We start from the raw sequence: 20,414 nt of genomic DNA on the forward strand, positions 1-20,414 counted from the left end.
CGCGGTGACAGTATCTGCAGCCTTCGGTGAGTTTCGCTTCGCAGCTGGGCCTAGGATTGGGGTTGCAAGGGGTCTGGGGTCCTCAGAACCTTGGCTGAAGCTTCCCGGAAGGCTGACTGGCCCCCTCCTCAAATCCCGCGGTGGTGGATTGTCTGCAGTTTGCGGGACTCGGCTTTTAACTTTGAAGTGTCAAAGAGATACCACCGAGACGCTCCTTAGAGGTGACGTTTTGGAAGCCCTTCGCGTTTCCTTCCTGGAGCTGGGGTAGCCCTGACCCTTGCTCCAGGGGCTCGCTGTGGTCACCCAGGCGCTGCCTGGCTCACAGTGGGTGCTCTGTACACGTGGGTTAACCGGGTGCGTGTGACGCTGATCACCAATGCCCGCTGCCCACGGCGTCCTGGGCTCCGTGCAGCTGGGGCTTTGCGGTTCCTATTTGTTGTGCGGTAGTTGATGCTTAACAGAGTTCCTGGGTAAGGCCACTGATTTATTCATCCTTTTGGCCAGCTTGCTCCATCCCTTGGACATTACGATTCATTTTGTCCAGGCTGCTGTCCTTAGCCCTGATGACAAGGTTATGGTCATTTGTTTAAACGTCTGTTTTCTTTCCCTCCTCCAAGTCCTGCTAAACTTTGTATCTTGAACAGTACTTGGTAAATAAATTGTTGAGTGAATGAATTACGTACGCCCGGGTCTGGTCTTGCAAGTCTAAAGCAGGGTAATATGCTCTTGATATTTCCATTCTAGAGGGGAAGGTAGAATTTAAGCAACTATGTCAAGTTGACTAACATCCAGGGCACTTCTAAGTGGACTTGTGACACTTTACTGCTTTATCTCTTACGATCACATATTTGAATCTTGATTTAAGCTGGCTTTCTCCATATCCAGAACTATGTATAACAGTTTATAGGGCCTCCCTAAACAAGAAAGGCAACTAAACAAGAAAGGCTGAAGTGAAGCCATAAGAAATGTAGTCTAAAAGTGCAGAAGGACAAGTTTCATGGGAGAACAGGATTGGGAAGGCATCTTGAAGGAGATAGCATTTTCATTTCAGAAGATACTGCATTATTTGACAATGATTTCTCAGAAACTGCATATTCACCTTTTTGCAAATACACTGAATGTCCTTTATGCCTTTACATCTTTTGTATGCTGGCAATAATAATGTCATAATATATTGAAACCAAAATATACCTCAGTGTCAAGCATTTTTATATGCATTATCCACTAATCCTCATATCAAATTTTGGAGGTTGCTACTGCTTTTACCCTTCCTTCATTTGATTAATGCAGAAATGGGAACAGTTTGCTTAAGGTTGCACAGCTGGGGACCTTCCCTTGTGGTGCAGCTGGTTAAAGCACAGCACTAAGAAGCTAAAGCCACTTCAGCAAGAGTTCGATCCCTGCCCTGGAGGTGACCCACATGGTGTGGCAGACCTCTCCTGACCTGCCTGTTGCTCCCTTCAGCAGTGTACTCGTCAGTCGGCCTGTTCTGCTCCCCACTCTGTCTCTGGTGAATCCTGTCACCGCCCTTGCACCTCTGGCCTGTACCCCAGCCTGTATGCATAAATAAATAAATCTTAAAAAAAAATAAAAGGTTGCACAGCTGATAAACAGAAGAGTGAGAATTGAGCTCAGCTTGCCTGCATGAGTGTTCTTATTCCTAACTAACTACTCCCAGCTGCACTGTGTCCTTTAAGATCTATTTCTAGTCCAGTATTAATGTGTCACTTCTCTCAGTCTTCCTTTCTTCTTAGGCAGAACTGTTATTTTTTTACCCCCTTAGGCAGGGGAAAATGTTGTGTTTGTAGTTTCCTCTGTTACTGAATTTATTACAAATTGTTATTGTAACTATTAATTTTATTACTGTTTCCCCTAGGGTGGTAACATGTTTTAGATACTTTGAGGGTAGAACCTGACACCCAATGAGTGTACAAGTTTATTGAAATAATAAATCCCTGTAGGGTAACTTGGATATATCACATTCATTCAACACAAGGAGGGGGAGAGATAGTTTAATTCTGCCTTCAGAATGCTTATAGCCTATTAGATGAGGCAAAAATAATGCGAATTTTGCTCTCTAGTATTTAGTACAGGTAAACACCTTTCCCTTCTCGTTCCTAGGAGGTCAAAGAAAACAACCAAGGCAGCAAAATGAGTACTGAGTTTGAGCCCTTCTGATCTGAGTATAAATGAAGGACACAACATAATCTTGTTAATAGGTTCAAAAATTTTTATCTGGGAAGAAAGTTTTTTTTTTTTTTTAAAGATTTATTTATTTATTCATACAGAACTGGGGTACAGGCTAGAGATGCCGAGGGTGAGAGGATTCACCAGGGACAGAGTGGGGAGCAGAACAGGCAGATCGACGAAGTACACTGCTGAGGGGAGCAGCGGCAGGTCAGGAGAGGTCTGCCGCGCCATGTGGTCACCTCCGGGGCAGGCAGGGATCGAACTCATCCAGAAGTGGCTTTAGCTTCTCAGTGCTCTGCTTTAACCCGATGCGCCACCAGGGAAGGCCCAGGGAAGAAAGTTTTAATCATCTTGCTACGTTTATTAAAAAAGCATACCGTATACTTTACAACTTGATTTTTAAAAAAAGATTTATTTATTTATGCATTCAGAACTGGGGTACAAGCCAGAGGTGCAGGGGTGGTGAGAGAATTCATCAGAGACAGTGGGGAGCAGAACAGGCAGATCTATGAAGTACACTGCTGAGGGGAGCAGCAGGCAGTCAGGAGAGGTATGCCACACTATGGGGGTCACCTCCCTGGCTGGAGGTAGAACTCTTAAGGAAGTGGCTGTGGCTAGCTTGCAGTGCTGTGTCCTAACCTGTTGCACCACCAGGTAGGTCCCACAACTTGATTTTTTAAATGACCAATCAATGAACATAGGGGTAATTATTTTTATTAATAATAAATAGACATATTTTTATAATGGCATAGTATTACAAAATATATCTAAAAGTATTTTTACTAGTTCAAACATTCTTTGGTGTATTATTATTGATAGTTTTTAAGTTGGTATTTGCAGTCCATAATTTATAAGGATGCCCGTTTCTTAGAAAATTCCCAACTCCCATCTCTAGATCTTTAATTTTTTTTAATATATTGATTGAAAATAATATTTCGTTGTTTACATGACACTGTATTTTCAGGAGCATCTTTTCAAACTGACCTTTCATATTTCTTTTTTAAATGAATCATGTCTTGCCCATTTTAAGTTGGATTTTCCTTTTTCCCATTCCTTTATTGTTTGCAGATATTTTTCTTATTTCATTTTTAATCTGTTAGTATATTTTTCCAAATGTAATATTTGATTTGTTAATGATATCTTGTGATTTACAGATTTTTCTTTTTGTGAAGTTTCCCATAGTATTTTTATTCATGACTTCTGCATTTATGATTGTGCTATTTTTTTTTTTTCTAAGAGAATCTCTTCAGCTTGGAATATTAAAGTTCCTAGTAGCAGTGGTAATTAGTAATGACTAACAAAGAAAAGCATTTGTTTTTATTTTAAATTCTAGTTAGAATACAAATAACCTCTTTAGTTTTTAAAATTTTAATTATTTTCAAGAACAATTTTTATTAGTATTAGTAAAAGGTTATAGCCTTTACCTTTTTAGTTTTTTAACCATAGTCAGTTTATTAGATTTCCCTTTATGCCTAAAATAGTTTATTACTAAGGTTCTGGTGGTTTGCACTTTTCAGAAGGAAAACTTATTTGTACATTTTTCCATAGTGGAGAGACATTTTGGTCTTGTCAGATTTTTTTTTTTAAGATTTCTTCTTTTGAGACATAGATTGGAATTAAAATATTATTGAAAAAAATGCAGTTTGGTCTTTTGCATTCTCTTCACTTTAAAAGTGAAGATACCGGGCCCTTCCTGGTGGTGCAGCGGGTTAAAGCACAGCACTAAGAAGCTAAAGTCACTTCAGCATGAGTTTGATCCCTGCCCCTGGAGGTGATCCACATGGCGCGGCAGACCTTTCCTGGCACGCCCGGGGCTCCCCTCAGCAGAGTGGTTAGTTGATCTTCCCATTCTGTTCCTCACTCTATTTTGGGTGAAGCCTCTTACTGCCCCTGCACTTCTGACCTATTCCCCAGTTCTGTATGCATAAATAAATAAATCTTTTTTAAAAATGAAGATACCTTATATAGTTCATTAATCTCTATCTGAGAAAAAGTGGTTTTTAAAAAATAGTTATACTTAGCAAATGGCTTTTGTAAATCTTAATGTTCTTTTTTAGTATTCAACAAGAATTGATGACAGGTTAGTGGAGGATTAGGACAAAAACCTTCCTTCTTTTACTTAAAGGTGAAATGAGCTTCCATTCTATATTCTGGCATAACAAATACAATGCAGAAGACATGGAATATATTATAAGAAGCAGAAGCTTAAAGAACAATTTTATGCCTGGAGAATTCCGGAATATCATATGGTCCAGTTCATGCTCATCTCTTTTGTTTTATTTTATTTTTACTTTTTAAAAATTTATTTATTGGCCCTCCCTGGTGGCGCAGCGGGTTAAAGCACAGCACTGAGAATCTAAAGCCGCTTCTGCATGAGTTCGATTCCCGCCTGTCCCGGAGGTGACCACATGGTGTGGCAGACCTCTCCTGACCCACCCGCTGCTCCCCTCAGCAGTGTACTTCATCGATCTGCCTGTTCTGCTCCCCACTCTGTCTCTGGTGAAGCCTCTCGCCACCCCTGAGCCTCTGGCCTGTACCCCAGTTCTGTATGCACAAATAAATAAATCTTTAAAAAAAAAATTTATTTATTTATGCATACAAAACTGGGTACAGGCCAGAGGCGCAGGGGTGGTGAGAGGACTCACCAGAGACTGAGTGGGGAGCAGAACAGGCAGATCGAAGAAGTACACTGCTGAGGGGAGCAGCAGGCGGGTCAGGAGAGGTCTGCCAGGCCATGTGGTCACCTCCATGGCAGGTGGGGATCGAACTCATGCTGAAGTGGCTTTAGTTTCGTAGTGCAGTGCTTTAACCTGCCGTGCCACCAGGGAGAGCCCATGTTCATCTCTTTTAAGGAGCTAGGGTTTAAATGCTGTAGTGTTTGTGATCTCTAAGTTCTGTAGCCTTGGTGTTCTCTTGTGGTTGTGAAAAAACCCTACACTGCTACAATTATATTATAAAGTTACTATATGCAGATCTCCATCTTTGCTGGCATACAAGAAGTTCCCTACAGTGCTACTGTAGAGAAGGTTATAGTCCCAGGCTTATATATTTTTCCCTGTCTGTGAAAGAATACACATGTCCTTCTGTTAGCCCTGGCATGAGAACCAAAAGGAGTATGTCTTGTTTATGAAGCAGAGGCAGGAATGGTTTCTGCTGGTGTGAGGAGTTTAAATTGATATGAATTGATAAGTATGAATTGGGCTGAATTCTTTTCACATTTTTTAAAAAAGATTTATTATCCATGCATTTAGAACTAGGGTCAGGCCAGAGGTGCAGGGGTGGTGAGAGGACTCACCAGATACAGTTGGGAGCCGAACAGGCAGACTGATGAAGTGCACTGCTGAGGGGAGCAGCCTGCATAACAGGAGAGGTCTGCTGTGCCATGTGGGTCAGCTCTGTGGCGGAGGATCAAACTCATGCTTCAGTGGCTGTGGAGAAGAGCTTCACAATGCTGTGACTTAACCCATTGTGCCACCAGAAAGGACCTTTCTTTTTACATACCGAGGCTACATTTAAAAACTAATGATGTTTCCATTTCAGTGAGTATTACAATCAAGGGTGCCTTAGTTTTAGTGAAATGGAGTATCTTTCTGCTGCAGAGCTTATAGAAAAGTTGCTTATCATAGTTCTTTACTGTTAATAATAGGGGGCTAAGATCATTATAGATCTTAGTTGGGTCTGTGCTTCTCATTTTACTTTCCATTTAATGATATTTTGGAGTTCTAAGAGTGTAGTGAATGTGGAACCCAGGATGTCAGAGCACACTTCATTGGTTATTTCCTCCACAAATTAACTTTATCCTTTGACTGTCAAAAAAGCAAATCCCATGCTTTACAAAAGGGAAGTCTCTAAATCCTGCAGTGGAGTGGACTGATGGTGGGCAGCCTTTGGCCTGGGAATTGATGACACCGACCTTTTTTGTCAGGATTGTTCAGAGCTTTGAACTTCTGGGTAGTTTATGTGCCATATAATTCAAATAGTGAGCAATTTAAATCAGCAGCTGCTTTTGGACTGTAAGTACTTGAAAATTCCTCTGTTGCTCGTTCTGCCATGGCGGTTGCCATTTTCCAGGGAAGTCTTTCTGTTGCTTTTGGGACTGGAACTTCAGTGGTAAAGCTTCCCAGGCTTCAATTCCGTTTTTCCTGAGTTTTTTCGTGCTGGACCCTGATTCACTTATATTCTTGTTGGTGCGATATGGCATTTACCAGATTGGCAATGGTTTTTGAGTAACAATCATTAGACCTGAGGATTTAGAGACTTCCCTTTTGTAAAGCATGGGATTTGCTTTTTTGACAGTCAAAGGATAAAGTTAATTTGTGGAGGAAATAACCTGAGCCATATTTAATATAGCAACTTTGAAACTTTGAGCGTAGTCTAAAAATTTTTATGTTTTGGCACATTTTTAAACTTTCTTCTTCTTCTTGTCATATTTTTTGTATAGCTGAAAGTTGTGCTGTTTTATGTTACACTTTCCAGACCACTAGAAATGTCTAACCAATAGCTATTTAAATTTTTTCCTTTCGGAGAATTTTAGTCATGTTGCTATTTTTTTCTGAGCGGTTATTGAGTTGTAAGAACTCTCTTTATATTTAGAATTGTGTGTTTCATTCATTTGTGAACCACACATATTCCCCCTACCCCCGCTGTGTTCATTTTGTATCTCTTTTGTTGTTTAGTTTGGGGAGACTACACTAGTTTGTGTAGAAGCCAAGCATCTTTCCCTTTCACAGGTGGGCCATGTCATTAGACTTCGGCAGTGTGGCCCTACCGACACAGAATGAAGATGAAGAAGAATATGACAAGGAAGACTATGAAAGGGAGAAAGAGGTAAGTTATCCAGAAAAAAAGGTTCTAAACGCAATCATTCACAGTTTTATTTCCTGATTAAAAAGATATTATGTGTCATTTAAAAAATATAATTCTTTAAGGAAAAAAATTCTAAAACCTGATCAAATTTGGACTTTGAAAATGTACAATGGAGAGCTTTCTTTTTTTGAGCTAAGTACAAAAAAGAACTTTGCTGTGCCTTAGGTACAGGGGGAGTTTTTTTTCTTTTTTTAAAGATTTACTTATTTATGTATACAGAACTGGGGAACAGGCCAGAGGTGCAGGGGTGATGAGAGGACTCACCAGAGATGGCCACAGGGGGAGATTTTTAAAGATTTTTCATTTACCAGTTGGCTTTTTAGGCAGAAGCTTTGTTTCTAGTTGCTTAGATCATTGCTTTGAAAAGCCTGACAAGGTGCTTCGTGGTGGATGACTTCCATCCCAGTGCAGGAAGACAATGAAACAGATTCATGATTAGATAGATTAATTTCAATGAGTGGTAATTTAGCACTGATGCATGATAAAGAAAGAGGGTGATATTAAAGCCATTGGTAGTAGACTGGTGAGGGAGGTTCTCTTGGAGGAAGAAATACTGACCTGAGACTTGACTCCCTAAAGGAGTCAGAAATGCAGAAGCCTGAAGAAGATTTTAGACCAAGGCTCCAATGAGTAGAAGTCAGGGAAAGACACTATTTAGTTATCTGTGGGGTAGCTTGAAGTTGTTGGATTGGGAATGTGTGAAGGGTTGAGTGGTGATGAGAGGTGGAGGGAAGGGCTAGGTCAGGTCATGATAAGCCTGGTAAGCAGGAAGGGATACCTGATCATATTTTTGAATGGTCTTGCTGAATGGTATATAATTAGACTAAGGGAGAAAAAGAGAATATATATCAAGTGTTAATCAGAATTCTTGGCACATGGTAACTTCAGTAAGTGGTGGTAATGGTAGTAATATCTGTTGGCGGAAGTCACTTTGCTTGTTATGGATTTTTTTTTTAAGGTTCATTTATTTATGCACACAGAACTGGGGTACAGGCCAGAGGTGCAGAGGCGGTGAAAGGATTCACCAGAGACAGAGTGGGGAGCAGAACAGGCCAACTGACAAAGTACACTGCTGAGGGGAGCAGTGGATGGACCAGGAGAGGACTGCCACGCCATGTGGGTCACCTCTGGGATGGGGATCAAACTCATGCTGAAGTGGCTTTAGCTTCTTAGTGCTGTGCTTTAACCCGCTGTGCAACCAGGGGATTGTTTTTAATTTCATTCCAATTTCTTGGTTATGATAATAGGTTTCTTTTATATTGAAAATTATGCTTGATAGGATTCCTTTTCTAATATGTCATATAATCCTTTTTTATACTTATTGTGGATTACTAGTATTAACAAGAAGCAGGGAATGGGATCAGTTGCACACATGATTGTCAGTAAAATATCGGTCAAGATAGAAAATGAGCAGCTCAGTGGATTTTTTCTGTAGACATGTATCATTTGGTTGTGTTGTGTTTTTATGAAATGAAGCTGTAGTTGAAGATTGAAAAACTTCATATAACATGTAACTTGTCTTGAAACATCGTAACCCTGACACAGGTGAACTGTGTCTGGTAGCAGATGGGCCGGCACTGAGCAGGGGCTCCCTCTTCCCAGCTGATGCCCAACTCCACTTCACACAGACTTGGACATGTCACTTGGACCTGCCTGCTTTGATTCTGTAAACTGTCTGCCATGTTGTTGAGGGCTTTAAAGTGTAACTGTGGTCAGGATTTCTGGATTTCTACTGGATCCTCATAACAGTTGTGGCAAGAGTGGGATATGAAGCTATTCTGTTACTTTGTGAACTCAAAGCCAAGTGATTTGAGATATTTCTCTGGAATTCTGCTACTGGGATTCTTGAGAGGATCAGTTTAAAGAATTACAATAATAGACTTCAAAGAAGAAAAAGGGTATGGCAGGTAATTTTTTCATTAAAAAAATATTAGGGGATGGGTAGGTGGTAAGAAAGAGCTTATTTGCCAGATGTATTGCGGGAACTTTTTTTTTTTTTGAAGTTTTATTTATTTACATATACTTGGAGGTGTATTTATTTACACATACTTGGAGGTGTATTTATTTACAGAGGTGCAGGGGTGGTGAGAGGATTCACCAGAGACAGAGTGGGGAGCAGAACAGGCAGATTGATGAAGTACACTGCTGAGGGAAGCAATGGGCAGGTCAGGAGAGGTCTGCTGCGCCATGTGGGTCACCTTTGGGGCAGGCTGGGATCGAACTCATGCTGAAATGGCTTTAGCTTCTTAGTGCTGTGCTTAAACCCACTGCACCACCAGGGAAGGCCCTGCAGGGACATTTAAAAGGGGATATTTAATTAAAGAGGTGATTAGTTCTAGAGAATACAGAAAATAGTCACCGGAATGGTCATTCTTGATAGATTATTTGCTGGAGTGATACTTTCCAAAGGAAAAGGAGTTCCAGGAGGTAAATATTTAAGAAAGTGTGTATCTAGCAGAGTGGAAGAAAAGAATATATGATTCACTTGACTCTGGCATGATGATTATGCCTCATGCTAGTAAAAAGTGTTCCTTATTAATGAAAACTTTATTTATTTTATTTTTTAAAAATTTTATAACAGTTTATTTTTGCATCATTTTGTACATTTTTTTCCCATCTCAATTGTAATTCCCACGGGTTTCCCATCACCATGTCACCCATGTGCCATCACCAAAATCCCTTGCACTTCCCTTCCCCGTCCCCCCCCTCCCGTTTTTGATCCCATTCCCCACTCTTATTGTTCATTAATGTCTCTGGTATATGGTTGTTCATTATTTTTGTTATTTTCTCGCCTGGTCCATTATACTCCTGCTATGAGTGAAACCATCCTGTATTTTTCTTTCTCTTTCTGGCTTATCTCACTAAGCATGATCTTTTCCAGCTCCATCCAAGTTGCTGCAAAAGACATGTGTTTCTCTTTTTTGGTTGCTGAGTAGTATTCCATTGTATATATGTACCACATCTTTTTAATCCGGTCATCTACTTTTGGGCATTTGGGCTGCTTCCATGTCTTTCCAATTGTGAATAAAGCAGCAGTAAGCATGGGGGTGCAGGAATCTTTTTGAATCAGTGTTTTTGTGTCTCTTGGGTAGATACCTAGGAGTGGGATTGCTGGGTCATAGGGAAGCTCCATGTTTAACAGTTTGAAGAACCTCCAAACAGTTTTCCTACTTTGCATTCTCACCAGCAGTGCAGGAGAGTTCCTTTTTCTCCACATCCTCGCCAACATTTGTTGTTGCTAGTTGTTTGAAGATGTGCCATTCTCACTGGGGTGAGATGGTATCTCATTGTGGTTCTTATTTGCATCTCCCTTAATACGAGTGATGTTGAACATTTTTTCATATGCCTGTTGGCCATCTGCATTTCCTCTTTGGAGAAGTGTCTTTTTAGCTCTTCTGCCCATTTTTTGATGGGGTTGTTTACTTTATTTTTGTTGAGTTTCATCAGTTCTCCATATATTTTTGTGATCAGTCCTTTATCACTACTTTTGTGTGAGAAAATGTTTTCCCAATTAGTGGGCTGTCTGTTTGTTTTTAGTAATGTCTCTTTTGCTGTACAGAAGCTCTTTAACTTGATGTAGTCCCATCTATCCTTGCCTTCACTATTGTGGCATTGGGTGCTCTATCTTTAAAGATGTCACTGAAGTGTATGTTGTGTAGTGTTTTCCCATCTTTGCTTCTAGGTATTTTATGGTTTCCATTCTTATGTCTAGTTGATTTTTGTGACTGGAGTGAGGTAGTGATCTAGTTTCATTTTTTTGCATGTAGCTTCCCAGGGAAACTTTCAACTTTTTTTTAAAAAAGAGGAAAGAAATGAGATCTGAGTCCAGATAATTTCAGATTTTCAGCAGCAAAATTCAAAATTATTTATGAAATTCACCACAGTATGTTTATTTTGTCACTGCAAGTTAAACGCATAAATTGGCTGATCAAACTTAAGTTTGTTTGTATATCCAGAAGCCTTTCTACCTCCTCAGTCCCCCTAATTCTACACAGAGAACATTTCATGGACTTGAGAGCTTAAAGAAAAGTGCAGTCTTTTTCTCTCTCTCTCTGGTTGGTAGCTTTGAGATTATCAACTGCATTAAAGCTATTAGCTATGGGCTGGTGCATATTGCTTGCCCTACTTAACAAATCACTTTGTAATCACTTACTTTCTCTTATAGGAGGTATGTCTATAAACCATGGCTATACCATAGGACTGACTGAGCAGGCTTCCTCTGACTCAGTTAACCCTGTCAAGGATTTTGTGAAATCCTCTCTCTGTAAACAGCATAATCACCTTGGTTTTGACATTCCAGTATGAATGATCATGTTGTACAATATGAATTTAATTTTGGTGCTTTGGGTCAGTTGGAATTTGGTGCACACTTGCTTGTATAAGTCAGGTGAATAAGCGAATAAACCATAGTCAAATTCCAAACTCCTGATTACCTGCTGTGTGCTTATGATCCATCTCTTTTTAGGTCTATACTTGCCACTGTTTGTATTACAGGGCAAATGAAAATAGTGCATTTGATCTTCAGAAAAGAAAATATTCAGAAAACTTACACCAGCAGAAACTCAAACCACAATGAATACTACCTGTATTTTGAAAAAAATACCTCTAAGAATTTGACAGAAATGTTCAGTAAGCCTAGTGAATTCTATATTGCTGTAGCTCTAAATGGTATATCAGTACAAGTCGGGCATTCTGCACCACAGAGCAGAGGAGAATTGCATAACCCACAGCCTTACCCAGTGTTGCAACTGAAATTCCATCTCGTGCACAGTCAACAGAGCAGATGAGGGTGCAGGTGAGTGAGAGGGATGATGCCATGGATATGTTGGTATCGTGACCATTGATATCCACATCACTCATATTCCTCACAACCTAACAAAGTATTAATTTCTTGCTGTACCATTTGAGAACTACTGATATACTTGCCCTTGCTACTGAATAGACTTCATCCAAAGTACTCTAGGCAGACGTTCACTTACAAAGTTGGCCCAGAAAAGTAAAAAATTCTTTTGTAACTTCATAACTTAAGTGTGATTTTACAAAATAGTTTGCTCTTGAAATCACTATATTTGGTGGTTATATCATTAGATATCATCCTTAGTTATTTTTTGTGATAGGAATGGTTGTTAAACTTCAAAGTTGTTCATAATGTCACTACTTAAGGTAGCTTGTCATTTGGAATTCACAGTTTGTTGGGGTATACATACACTTTCTAGAATTGCACCAGAAGTAGCTTTGTGATTATTGCTTGGTTTTGGAGAGTAAAACTATGCATGTTTGCATGTATTTTGGATGAGAGTGATTTGGAACAAAAGGTATCTGTGTTATCAAGCCAGTACTTCCCTGATGCTGTTTCATTTAGTCATGATATATATGAAACCTGGAAAATCTTGAGGAGTGAGGTCGGTGGTTTCAGTAGTAGATGGCAGACAAAAACTCTCATCTGGTGATACTGATTTGAATTCCTCTTGGCTTTTATATTGGTACTCCACTAATAGAATAATAAAGCTCAATTGAGCTTGGAATTATTATTTTTCGAGGTAAGATTCCCCTTGTGTAGCATTTACTTAACTGCCTTGTTTGAAGTAATTGTGGAATCATTTCCTTATTTTATTCCCACTAGAGGGAGTTATATAGCTAGTATTTGTTTATATTTTGTTATTTGATTTATCTACAGAAATTGTCATCCCTCCCCTAAATCTAAGGAACAATGCTTGCATATTTACATTACAGTTTTCTGGTGTTTCTTCTTTAGCAAGTTTTTAATACTTTATCTAGATTGTGCCCTGTGGCTTTTCCCCATAATACACAGATATTTCTCTGGGGCTGTCACAAGTAGAAGAAAAACACAGACCTGTGACAGAAATGAAGCTGGATTGTACACAGGCAGGTAAACACGTCTTCCGGGGACTCAGTGTCATGCAGAAGAAAATAGGGGAGATGCATGTTCTGATGTCAGTTCTGGGTTGCTTACTTTTCACGTTCACAGTCCTCATCTTCTTTGGACCTTGGTTTGCTCACCTTTAAAAGGCAGGGTTTGGGTCCTCCCTGGTGGACAGTGGATTAAAGTGCAGCACTACGAAACTAGCTGCAGCTGCTTCAGCATGAGTTTGATCCCTGGCTAGAGAGGTGACCCACATGGCACAGCATACCGCTCCTGATCTGCCCGCTGCTCCCCTCAGCAGTGTACTTTGTCAATCTGCCTGTTCTGCTCCCCACTCTGTCTCTGGTGAATCCTCACTGCCCCTGCACCTCTGGCCTGTACCCCAGTTCTCTATGTATAAATCAATAAATCTTTAAAAAAAGGCAGTGTTTTGCTTGCAAGGAGCCCCTGTGTCCCTCCCTGCCCAAAGTTCTCTTTTTGTGCTATCTGTAGGCTGTCTAGGCTTGTCTAATAAACACTGCCATATTAATTTTTTTAGCCATGTGTGGCAACTTAGGACCAAGACACCCTAGCTACCATAGATTTTAGTTTAATGGAATGGATATATATATATATATATATATATTGCATTCATCCCATTGCATACTTCATATAATAAAGGTCTAGCTGCCAGGTTACTTGTACCTTTTCAGTCCCACATTGGGCCTTTGATGGTTTTAAACTTCTCTATTAGGTTAAAATAAAGATTCTGCTTGGTGTGTGTCCATGAAAGCGCCATATAATAATTCACATTTTAAAATATCAGAATCTTTTCGTGTACTTATGAGGTAACCTTTTCAAAAGGAATATGAATGTTGGTCTTTCCATGTGCTGCTTTTCTCTTGGGAGAAGACTCATTAAACCGTTTGTAATAGGAGAATTGCTTTCATGAAGTTGAGGACTATAGTCTTGAAAGACAGTCTGTTAAGTTGTAAATCCTAACAAAAGGTGTAGGTGTTCTTTGTCTTATATTCCCTGTAAGCTTTTTTTGGTGTTCTACATGAGTTATTGTAAAAGGTTTTGTTGGTGAAGTTCTTTGAGTTAAAGTGCCCTCTTTATTTTCTTTGTTTCCATTTTTAGTAATGAAAGGTGAAGTAGTAAATGGAGAGGCTTTTATACTGGTTAAACAAGATCATTTCCATAGAAGCCTTAGCAGTGGCAAATTATCTTTTTTCTAGGGAAGGTAAATCTAGTTATAAAACTGCACTGAAACCCAATAACATTCTTTGAAAACTGCTTTTGTCATCAAAACGGAGTTTGATGAATCTGAACTTAATGAGGAAAACTTAGTTATTTATAAGGATTGATATCATTCCCCTTGAACTTTTATTTGGTAGTTAGATCGATATTTAATGAGGAAAATTGATCGTTTCTAAATTTTTTTATTTGGTAACATGTGTAAGTTGATATGGTAATTTTGTGTTTTGTGGAACAAAATTCAGTGGCCAAAAGCAAATTTTATGTGACAGTGCATATGAGGGGGGCATATTTTGATCCTGGGAAATGGAAGTTGAGGGGGCTTATTTCTGAATTGCCTTATTAAGAAGGACTTCACCTCATTTAGCTTCTCTTTGCTCTGAAAGTTATAGAAGCTAAGGAGTATGGCCCACTCTGCCAAAAAACTTCATGGACAAATTTTTTGAAGGTGAATAAAATTAATATAAAGTGTTAGCATATATGTAAAATATTTTATAAGACAATAAATACTACAGAGTTGATGTTGCTAGTTGCTAAGTTTAGTCTGTATATCTAAAAGCATTTTGATTAACTTACTGCCTGTGCTCAAATTAATTTTCCTTCATGGAAGCCAATTTTGTTCATTTTTGTGGTATCATAAAGAAAGCTACAATAGCTGTTAATTATTGTGTAATCTGTGAAGGGGAATATGTACTATTTAAATGTCCCTGTCAGTGTTTCCCTGAATTATAAGGCTATGTACTTGAACCTCACTGAGGGTTTAGAAGAAAATATTCATTCTGTTCAGCAGTCCTTACTTGATGTAAATATAAAGATTTATTTTTTTATTTTTTCTGTGTAACGTGTGGGTATTGTTTTCACTAAAGCAAGGATGTGTAACAACAGGCAAAGCAGGTTGGTTTTCTTGTAAGTTTGTTGCTTTGTGAATTTGGTGTCTTTGTCACATCACTTTGCTGCCTTTCACTTGAAGCTCCTGGTGTACTAATGTGTTGCTATGTTTTGCTTTTATTGTTGCTTCTTAGTCTTTATATATTGAGTTAACTCTGATATGGCTAATTCTCACAATGGTTTTTCAGTTACCTTGCATGAGCAGGTGGCCATTAAGTCAAGATCTTGGTTGGTAATATTAGTGTCAAAAGTTACGATGAAGATGTTTTTTTATTGGAACAGAATCTTTCTTCTTTTTGTTTTTAAAGAACCAGATGAACTGATATAACTTTCAGTTGACTGATCTTTCAGTAGAAAGATATTTGGGAGGGAGAAGTATTTTTCTTGTAATATTTTGACTTTTATCATATATCTAGTTTAAAAAAGGTTTTGATTATGAACATAGTACTCAGATGTTGCATCACTACATTTCAATTTTTTTTTTCTATCCTGGTGACAAAGTAGAGTGTGGAAAACCTTGCCATAGGCTAGAGAACATTGCCTTGCTTTCTCTAAGGTTTTATAGAGTATTGAATATCTTTTAAAATTCAATCATTGTTAAGGGATTGATTTATGTACTGTGGAAGGATTCAGCCAAATCGTTAGCTGAACAGATGCTTGACTTTTTAAAGAGAAGTTGTGATAAGCACTGTCCCTACTATTTGGTAAGATATTAGAATCATCTTGATTGTTAGAAATGTAAAGACATTATTATGGGAAGTGAAGGAAGATATTGAAATTCAGCAAATTCATTCATCTCTATCACAGTTTAGTTTGAATTTACTCTGCCCATTTTTATAGGTAGAAGGCTAAAGATATGATTTTTCTAGAAAAATTACAGAATGAAGTCAAATGCTGTATGTTAGATTTAGAATTATGCTTTTAAGAATGTTATTTTAGAAAATTGAATACTTTTACTCAGCTGTTTCACAGGAGCAGAATATTGTATATCTTTTTGTCATTGGAATAAGATAACTGTCTACTAATTATTTATTCCCCAAGAGGTTTTTAACATATTATTAGAGCTTTAAAGAATGTCTACACCACCTGTTGCTGCTGCTGCTATTCTCCCCACCTGGGCCAAGTACATCTGGCTACTCAGATTCCCTGGGGAATGTCAGACTGTCAAGTCTGGAGGTCTAATTACTGGTAGAACAGGAGACTGAGATTCTAATAATAGTTACAACTTGCTGTGTTTCCATAAAGAAAATTTTTTTAAAAAGATTTATTTATTTGTGCATACAGAACTGGGGTACAGGCCAGAGGTGCAGGGGCAGTGAGAAGATTTACCAGAGACAGAGTGGGGAGCAGAACAGGCACATTGATAAAGTACATTGCTGAGGGGAGCAGCAGGTGGGTCAGGAGAGGTCTGCTTTGCCATGTGGGTAACCTCCAGGGCAGGCAGGGATCAAACTCATGCTGAAGTGGCTTTAGCTTCTTAGTGCCATGCTTTAACCCGCTGCGCCACCAGGGATGGGCCTCCATAAAGAAATTTTTCAAAAATTCGGTTGAAATGTATGCATATTGAAGTCAAAGACCTTTCTAGAAAAAACATAAATCTAAAATCAAAATTTAAAGGTGATTCTTATATAAATCCTGATAATATGTTTTCAGCTTTCCCCAAGTGAGATGAACACCATCATTTGTGTGGAATTTAAGAAATGTATGAAACAGAGACATTAGGAACTTCTATAGTAAAAACCTGACTTCCTGAGGCAACTTTGGTTGGGCATCTCATGCTGAAATCCGTGTGATGGTGACACTGGCTCTTTTGTCTCAGTTGCAGCAGTTACTCACAGACCTTCCTCATGATATGCTGGACGATGATCTGTCCTCTCCTGAGCTCCACTATTCGGACTGCAGCGAGGATGGTACAGAGGGAGAGTAAGGACTTGGGTTCACTTTCACTTGTATATTGCAATTCTCTAGTTCTCTTTCTTTGGGTTCTCTGCAGGTAACTAATGCATGTGCTTATAAGATTGTAGACTCATTCTTTAACTTTTAGGTGAAGGTTGGAGGGAAAGCTGTTAGCACCTTGGGGTTCTTTGCAAATAAATGATAGACTTTAAATCTAAAGTATTGATTTTTCTCAAGCCTGCGTCATTCAGAGCATTTGGAAATGAACTGGAATGAGCATCATGTGCTGCCTAAATCTCAAAGTGTAAATGTAAGTATCTGTTGTGACGATGACTTTGTTGAGGGTGGGAGTAGATTATAGTACTTTTTTCTTACTTTTGCTTTCTGATAGGAATATAACGAGATTCAGGGTTTATATGTTGGAAATAAAAGTGGCAGTGACTGGGAAGAGAATCAAAGTAAAACTGAAGACCAGTGTGCTGGATACCATCCTGAAGAATGTGGAGATGAAGGTGGAAGTGGTTATAGTCCTCCAAGCAAATATGAACAGACTGATTTATACCACCTTCCTGAAAATTTTCGGCCCTATACCAATGGCCAGAAGCAAGAATTTAATAGCCAATCAAGCAAAGTAATTCAATTTTCAGATCCCCCCAGGAATCATTTTCAGGTATTGTGAGAACTTGACTTTGAAGAATTTGTGTATGTATGGGCATGCTTTTGCTTGTCTGTGTGTATTTAAGCAATGGTTAAGATTTATTTTAGGTGCAAAATTTCTGAAAGAACATTTATTCAGGCTCATGCTGAATTATTCATGCTGTTTTATGTTTACAATCTGATGCAATCATGATCTTAGTTTGGGATTTAAATTGGAGGTTTTCTGGAAATAGTTCATTGAACACTAAAGGTTAAGTCTGTCAGAGAATAACCATCCTTTACAGCTGCTTCTGTCTTCATTATGTTCCTGTGAGAAGCTGTGTTTAGGTATCTTGATACAGTTTGAAAGTAACAGGTCTGTGTAGATGACACCATTTAGTTTCCTTGATTTTTGAGCTTACTACCCATATATCAAATTTTAGGGCAAACACTTAGAAGCTAACATTTGGTATTGTGATATCACAGTAAAGACGATATATGTGTAGGAAAGAAACTTTTTTTTTTTTCTTAGGAAAGACACTCTTAATGAAGTAAAACCTTATGGTATAGTTAGTTTCTTTATAGCTTTTCTCAGTGACAACAAAACCTCATTTTGGTGATAACTACTGTGTATCAACCAGTGATAGAATAAGTGATGGTCCTTTTTAGGTGGTCATTTTCACTTAATTCTATCTCTGTGGAATGTTATTCATTCTACAAGTGGTTGAGCATCAAATATGATGCTTTGTATTAAATGTTTTATAATTGAAATATGTGCATTTTTATGTTCCCAAGATGTTGGTGTCATCTAAATCATTGTTAAAATTTTATGTACAATCTAATTGAAATTTTTGAGTGTTATGGAATTGGCCCTAGTGCATGATGGTAAAGTACAGTTAAGATGTGTGAAATTATATATTACAGATGTCTAATTAGCAGTGTTATATGATGAGTTGTATTTTAATGCAAAGATATATGTATTGTAACTACCACAATCAAGTTGTGTGCCAAAATTAAGATAATTTTTGAAGAAAAGTCCAACTCCTAATTATTCATTTCATTTATCATTTTATAATAGCCATTTGGTATATCACAAGGTCCCAGTTGTGAAGCTTTGGAACCGTATAAAGTGACATATAAACCTTATCAATCTTCTGTCCAGAATAATGGCACACCAACCCAAGAGGTAGCAGGAAGTGAAACATTTGAAGGCCTGCAGCAACAATTTTTAGGAGCTAATGGAAGTATGTATTGAGTTTATATTTATATCTTAGTAACATAATGGGAAAATTTTGAACACTTTGGGCTGTGTTCAATAATTATCTTTTAAAATGCGGTAATCGAGTAAAGGTTGGTAATTTTCAAAGAATGCTTACTTTTGTATATATATCCTGAAACATTTATGAATGAGCTGATAAGAAGATAAGAAACCAAAAACTTATTTCAAATAATCCTTTGTTGGGGGCAGTGTTGGGAAGGGATATAGCAAGACTTGCCATGAGCCAATAACTGTTGAGTCAGACCAGTGAGTTTATGAGATTCATTGTGCTCATCTCTCTACCTTTTTAAATATTTGAAATTTCCCATGGTAAAATACTTAAATATTTCTCAATTTTATATCTTAGTCATTCTAATTTGTTAAGACTTTTATTTGTTTCATCTTTTACTTCTCAAAATTTTTGAAATTTATTTATACATACAGGAACTGGGGTTTAGGCCAGAGATGCAGAGGGTGAAGGGAATCACCAGAGACAGATTGGGAAGCAGAACAGGCAGATCTACTGAAATACACTGCTGAGGAGAGCAGTAGGTGAGACAGGAGAAGTCTGTTGCACCATGTGAATCAGCTCCCTGGCCGGGGATTGAACTCAAGCTGCAGTGACTGCTGATAGCTTGATAGTGCTGAGACTTGAGGGTGTGCCAACAGGGAGGCCCTGTTTCATTTTTTTTAAACTGAAATCTAATTTAGAAAATAAAATCGTTTTCACTTCAGCTGTGGACTTTTCATTATATAGAAATGTAACTGATTGACTCAAGCATTATCTTAACTTTTGATTTTTAGAGTTTGGGTGCAGTAATTGAGCAACCCTGATATAAATCACTTCATATTCAGAATTTAAAGTAGGTTTATAGTTCAGCATTAGTCATGTGGTACTTGCCAAGAAGTATTCTTTTGTATAGGAAATGTGTGACATATACTATATGAATGTGAGAGGAGTATCTATTTTGAGATGAAATGTCAAAAATCAAAACTTGTGCTGTGACTAATCTGAATTAGTGTTTTCATATGTCCTGCTTTTATAGTCACTGGCTGGTGAAATAACTTATTTTGTTGTGTATGTTGAAGTGCTTCTATGACTCTTCAGGACAATGGTGAATTTTTTTTTCCACTTAAGAATGAGAGAAAAGTCATCCTGGGTGTTCCAAGTAGCCTAGGCTATGTCAAAGAGAAAAGAGAACTTGGTGCACTCACTGCCTACTGCTGCTTTCCATCATAGGAAAATTATTGGGAGGCCAGATCTTTCTTCTGAAGGAGTCAACAGCAAATATAGGAGTGGCCTCTCTTTGTTCATAAGTTTTTGTGAATGAATTGAGGAAGTAGATGGTGTATGTGGCATAAGTGGTTTTAGGTTGTGTAAATAAGTTTCACAGCTTGACATCTTGGTGTTGAATCTTCATTTCCCATGTTTGGTCACATTTACTTCTCTGGATGCTTCTATAAGCATCTAACTCTTTCTTAATGATCTGCATTATATAGTTCATTTATTTTTTTTTTTGTTTAAGTGAGTTGCACACTTGCCCAAATTTGACACCTTTA

At 38.3% G+C, this 20,414-nt stretch overlaps 1 protein-coding gene across 1 annotated transcript in view; it reads left to right on the top strand.

The window, feature by feature from the left end:
- The window catches only part of CEP152 (centrosomal protein 152kDa), a 76,688-nt gene continuing 56,274 nt past the window's right edge, over nucleotides 1–20,414 (top strand). Inside the window, exons 1-6 of the mRNA XM_012728533.1 lie at nucleotides 1–26; nucleotides 6,921–7,017; nucleotides 16,884–16,987; nucleotides 17,198–17,270; nucleotides 17,352–17,630; nucleotides 18,675–18,840. Coding sequence (XP_012583987.1) covers nucleotides 6,928–7,017; nucleotides 16,884–16,987; nucleotides 17,198–17,270; nucleotides 17,352–17,630; nucleotides 18,675–18,840 — 712 coding nt within the window. The 5' untranslated portion in view covers nucleotides 1–26; nucleotides 6,921–6,927. The remainder of the gene's footprint in view (nucleotides 27–6,920; nucleotides 7,018–16,883; nucleotides 16,988–17,197; nucleotides 17,271–17,351; nucleotides 17,631–18,674; nucleotides 18,841–20,414) is intronic.

This window comes from Condylura cristata, unplaced genomic scaffold, assembly GCF_000260355.1.
Source record: "Condylura cristata isolate star-nosed mole 26May11 unplaced genomic scaffold, ConCri1.0 scaffold00023, whole genome shotgun sequence".
In the NCBI taxonomy this organism is placed as follows: Eukaryota; Metazoa; Chordata; class Mammalia; order Eulipotyphla; family Talpidae; genus Condylura; species Condylura cristata.